The sequence below is a fragment of the Rhipicephalus microplus genome, chromosome 10 (genome assembly GCF_043290135.1).
Source record: "Rhipicephalus microplus isolate Deutch F79 chromosome 10, USDA_Rmic, whole genome shotgun sequence".
Lineage (NCBI taxonomy): Eukaryota > Metazoa > Arthropoda > Arachnida > Ixodida > Ixodidae > Rhipicephalus > Rhipicephalus microplus.
Window position 1 is genome coordinate 58,971,657 of NC_134709.1, and position 5,677 is coordinate 58,977,333.

General features: G+C 43.8%; 1 protein-coding gene across 1 annotated transcript; it reads right to left on the reverse strand.

The window, feature by feature from the left end:
• Positions 1–554: 554 nt before the first annotated feature.
• On the reverse strand, positions 555–5,404 carry LOC142774264 (uncharacterized). Its single transcript, XM_075874654.1, has 5 exons — positions 5,172–5,404; positions 4,615–4,701; positions 3,442–3,640; positions 1,569–1,678; positions 555–565 (listed from the first exon to the last, which is right to left on the reverse strand). The coding sequence occupies exons 1-5, from the start codon at positions 5,269–5,271 to the stop codon at positions 555–557; spliced, it is 507 nt and encodes a 168-aa protein (XP_075730769.1). The 5' UTR covers positions 5,272–5,404.
• Positions 5,405–5,677: the final 273 nt, after the last annotated feature.

Here is a 5,677-nt window from a genome sequence, read left to right on the forward strand (position 1 = left end):
ACCAAGACCTTGCTGTGGAATTCCGGGAGACGAAGCGAAGGGCGTCCGCCATAGAACGAACCCGGAGCTGGGGACCAGCGAAGCAGAAGGGAAGCGGGTGTGCCGTCGAGCTAACCGGTAAAATCTTTATATGTTAGTGGCAGAATGTTTATGGAGGATTGGCCCGTTACCCGGTCATCTCCGAGCAAGCTCCTCTAACTTCATTCCCTTTCCGAATATGGCGGTGATTCATCGGGTGGGTACAATTTTCGCGCTATTGTGTACAGATTTTATACCAATTACCAAGCTAATTCGATCATTTTAGCCTTTGTGAACCAGCCCATTTAGCAGACGGCGCTTCTATGTTTTATCAGAACGTTTAAGTGGCAGCACTAGCACCTTTTATAGCAACCGTACTAACGTTATTCTGGTACCGAAATGGTAAATATGGTACTTGCGCGCTACCGTGCCAACGAAATTGCCAGTTACTCTATAGAACCTGACGCCCTCCACTGCGCGTTTATCATAATTATATGGTGGTTCTAGAACGTTAAACCCCACATATCCATCAAAGCCTAATAAAACCCTGCGTAGAGTAGCCACAGGAAAGAGTTTGTGGTAAAGCAATACAGTTCTATAATAATTCTCCCAAAGAATGTTCTGGCTGTCACAATGTACACGTCTCGTGGTTCAGTGTTAGTATAGTAACGTTCAATATCTGAATGAATGAAGATACACTATCCTGTTAGAATTGTTGAAGCAAGCCAACCGTTCCTGTGAAAACGTTTACATGTTGTTTGAAAGCATACTATGCTAGCATTAAACGTTTGTTGGTAGATTAAAAAGTTTGTAGATTAAAAAACCTACTGAGGAACGAATTAGTCATTTGACAAATTCTAATCGTTTGACATTCTTCTCCCCATAAAATCTTATTTTATCTCGACATTGAGGCGCCGAAATTCGAAACAATAGAATGTACCTTATTACTACTGGCAGAAGTCTGATAAGCAATGGGGAGGTTGCAATCACCCCTTAACTCACAGCAATTACACAAGATGAGATCGGGTGCCTAAATCTTTAAATATATTCACCGTTGTGAATCAATGGAAAGTTGACAAAATGGCTTCTCGTACGAACTCATGTTCTTACTAACCAGTAGTTATCACTACCACTCAATAAATCATCCATTTTACAGCATTGGTCTACTCACCACAGCGTGGTCCATTCGGGTAGTAGTACCCAGCTGCAATAGATAAAAATGGGATATATTTCATTAGCGCACTTCATTCGGTCTGTACATTTATAACCATCTTGTTGTACTGCATTCAACACTTCGAAACCAGTCCCGCTCGAGTGCATGTGGTTTTGGGATGTTAAACCCCACACATCAATCAATCAATCAATCAATCAATCAATCGATTGCATGTCAGTGAACACGTGCACACGTATACGCACATGCATGCAAGCATTTGCTTGTGCATTTGCATGCGCACGTGTGTTTGGGTGGGCGTGTCTAGCATGCGATAAGTTGAACCCACTGTACCGCGAAGCCTATGGCGTTTGCGTACAATCTCTCGAGCAGTACTCACCCTGACAAATAACGGAGACATTGCAGGTGCCGCACTCTGCCGGTGGCGTAGTTTCATTCTCAACCCAAAAAAAGCAGTCCTCCCAGCTTATCGTGTCCGGCTGATACAGTCTTTGTGGGGGAAAACATACATAAATTTAAGCCATCCTTCGAGTAAACAGCACTAATATGTCGATCATACGTCATGCGAGTACGCTGCCCCGTATTTACATCAGGCATAAATCGACAAGTCTTCCACAGAACAATCAATGTTATGTGAGCTCACGTATTGTAAAAAACTTTGCATAAATACCAGATTGCAACGTTAAATGCGTTTTAATTGACCATGGTTATTATGTGGCACTTCCCTGTCCATGGTATTTACATTGAGCAAAAAAGAAAAAACAATAAAGAGTGACGTTGACATTTTCTGTCTTCTCGATATCATCAGTCACCATGGAAAAGTACAGAACCCACCCTAATTAAACAATTTTCTCTCTTAAAAGAAGCCGTTTCGGACAAGTGATAGGATACGAAGGTTGTATAGTCGCGTCCATGACTGAAGAATGCGCGAGCAACTGGTTTACGCTCTACGGGGCGACGCATTCACGTGTTTAGGGTCCCGGCGTAGTAGCCTACTAACAGGCCGCGCCTCCTGACACACCACGTCCGGGCTCGGAACAGCAATGACCGGCTACTCACGCACTCTACAGAAATGTAGCCGTGACTGTACATAGGTTACAGTTCCACACAGTATGTATCACGCAGACTGCACTGTGCTGGAAGTTTTATTGTAAGTTAGGGCGCAAAAGCTTCCTCGCCCCATACTGCGCATATAGCTTTCTCCACAAAGACCACATGCAAACATATTTTATTTGCCCGCTAATATCAGAACACTACACTTGCATCTGGAGAACCTTACAAACTTTCTAGTAGCTATAGTGGTGGTGGGAGTGGTGCCTTTGTTTCATATCCTAGAGTAAAAAGAAAACAGAGGCAAAATGCGTTTTATACACCTGGCAAAGACCTCGAAACCTGAAGTTCACCACATATACACTTTCTTTCACAAACTTAAAACAATAAAAATTTTTTACATTACATGTACCACAAAATATGTCGTACATGATATTGCTACGCACGTTGTTTATTTTCACTTTGGCTTCAATCTATTTTCGCCCTTTCAGGAATGCTCAGCACGAACTGGACATCTTTGTTCCAGAAAGATCACGATTATTGTAGATCGTTCTGTTAAGATTTCGCAGAAGACGCGAACACTTGAGATTATTCCTGGTCTTGCACAGAGAGTGATAAGGCTGATATATTCAACAGCACATGCATGAATGCCTATGTGCTTAACAGTTTTAAGTTGATGAACGGCTGTCTACCTGTTCGCCGCTATCAGGACCAGTTTGTATTTATGTAACCTGATATTCAGTTGCCCCGCCGCGGTTGTCTAGTGGCTAAGGTACTCAGCTGCTGGCCCGCAGGTCGCGGAATCGAATCTTATCTTCGACGGCTGCATTTTCGATGAAGGCGAGAATGCTGTAGGCTCGTGTGCTCAGATTTGGGGGCACGTTAAAGAACCCGAGGTGGTCGAATTTCCGAAGCACTCCAATAGGGCGTCTCTTATAGTCATATGGTGGTTTGGGGACTCTGAACCTAACATATAAATCTAACCTGACATTCAGTTTAACGGTCACAAGTTCAACCAAATAAACAGTTTCATCTTCAACCTTCAGGCTGTTCCCTTCATTCAGGTCACAACCCCGTGACAATATGTACCACATAACATATACAAGCGCTATGCACAAGAAAGTTATTATAGACATTTAAACTTTGTACGCATATGATTATTTTTTATGGTGACACTGTCAAGTGGTTTTGAGAGCACTCACATGTCCTCGACCCATATTCTCTGATCCTCGATTCCGAAGAGTCTTATTAGCCGGCAGATGCGGTACATCGGCGTTGTAGCCATATTTGTTAGCGCCACTTTAAGGCTCCTACAGTCGTTCTCCGCCTCTGACAACCTTTTATGGCGGTTTGTGCTCAGAACATTGCAATAAGCGTGCGGCGGCCACTTGGTGAAGTACACTGCAAACAAACAATTTACAGCTGTGTGAGCAAGCTATAAACACACCAAAACTTCCTTTCTACTTAGTTAAGATGCGCTAGGTGTTCGGGATATGTTTTTTACGTGTTTCAAGGTACACTTGAGAGGAGGGAAATCAAGCCTTTCCCGTTGTTAACCAGACAAGCTCATCGACTTGTCAATAATATTTTAGAAGCGGGTTACATGATTTCTCCGAAACGAATGATAAGTAATCGTTCCTCTTTTGTCCGCAATGATTAGGTGCCCTTAGAAGCTTGTGTTCATGTGAATTAAAAGCGAGTTCTTGTGAACACATAAGAGAGAAAACCTGCTTCAGCCCTTATAGTGGACATCTTCTTCTTTGAGGTAGGTTCAGCTAACTTTGTCGATCTGTGCCATCACCAATAATAGGTAGCACCATTTGTCCTTTTTTTTTGTTGCACCGTACATTATACTCCTACATTACAGCCATGTATGAAGCAACACTTTAGACGCCCAAAATTTTGGAATCCATGTCGTTAAACAAATTAGTCACGGTACTTTTGCATGTATACAACTGTAACATGAGATGCAGCTACAATGAGTGTGAGTGAGTGTGTGAACAACTTTAGTATCTTCCTGCAGGTTACCGGGCTAGGTTCCCGCCTAGGAGTCGGCTGAGAGACCATGTCTCTCAGCAGCTTCCTTGGCCTGCTGGATCGCCTGTATACGTGTAATATTTTCTTCCCGGCCAAACAGCCTTAGTTCATCGTGGAAATGTGTTGCTTCACACGAATCGGACACAATAAAAAAAAAGCCGCTATATCCACTGATAAGCTAGACTTTGCTCCCCCTTTTTATTGAAGTCTCGGTGACGTCCGTCACCAAGGAACTTTCAAGCGTATCTATAAGCATTCTGAGGTAGCATGAAAAAAAAAAACTTAGCACAAAAACCCTTTTGATTCAAGTATCATCGGAAGTGACAATATATACTCACCACATTTCACGCTTTTCTTTTGATCAGCTTTATATCTCGCATCGTAAGACGACATGACGCTCTTCGGAAGTAGACGCTGTTGAAGAACTAGGGAGAAAAAAAATATGACAACATTAAGGCTTCGCTCCTAGGGCAATTATGTATGACTCGTGGTGCATCTGATCTGTTTAACGAAGTCGGAAAACAGTCGCGACGCCTTGGTCATCAAGAGATGCAATCAGTCACCTTATCACAGACCAGACCAGACCAGACCAGATCAGACCCAGACCGGACCGGACCGGACCGGACCAGACCAGACCGGACCGGACCAGACCGGACCGGACCGGACCGGACCAGACCAGACCGGACCGGACCAGACCAGACCAGACCAGACCAGACCAGACCAGACCAGACCAGACCAGACCAGACCAGACCAGACCAGACTAGACCAGACGGATAGATAGATAGATAGATAGATAGACAGACAGACAGACAGACAGACAGACAGACAGACAGACAGACAGACAGACAGACAGACAGACAGACAGACAGACAGACAGACAGACAGACAGACTCACCTTCTGGTTGATTGTCGACAACCCTCTGAGGGAGTACCTTCTGGTATAGATGAGCCTCTATGGCGTTGAGCTCGGAGAGCAGGACGACTGTGAATGCCATAGAAGCCTAGCCGAACCGCAATCCGTTACCTCTGAACTGTACAAGAAACGTTGACGTAGGTGAACGGACAGAAGCGAAGCGAGCTCTGCGATCAGGCACCTGTACCATGATTGTTGTTCTTCAACTACGTATTTGGCTCAGACCCACTGCCGGGGAATGCCCAGGAAAAGGATGGTTTTGTACAAAAGTTTTAAACATTGAAATAATTGAGACCAGAGCACATTAAAACGTTTAGTGCTTGTCAATTGTATATACAAACAAACTAACCAAAAGTTTGCTCTTGTTCATGAAAAACATTTATATATTAAAGGTTGTCAGACTTCGTGACAATCGTACCACCTAGCTAGTGAAGAATTGTGTTCATTCGGGTGATTTGGCATAGCCGTTCAAGTTTACCTTGATGGGG

What these genes read in the sequence shown, in the direction of transcription:
- LOC142774264 (XM_075874654.1), bottom strand. Translation starts at nt 5,271, where the DNA reads ATGGCATTCACAGTCGTCCTGCTCTCCGAGCTCAACGCCATAGAGGCT. An exon ending in TGTCGACAATCAACCAGAAG is followed by an intron (nt 4,702 to 5,171) that starts GTGAGTCTGTCT and finishes TTTTCTCCCTAG; the next exon opens with TTCTTCAACAGCGTCTACTT. An exon ending in AAAGAAAAGCGTGAAATGTG is followed by an intron (nt 3,641 to 4,614) that starts GTGAGTATATAT and finishes GTTTGTTTGCAG; the next exon opens with TGTACTTCACCAAGTGGCCG.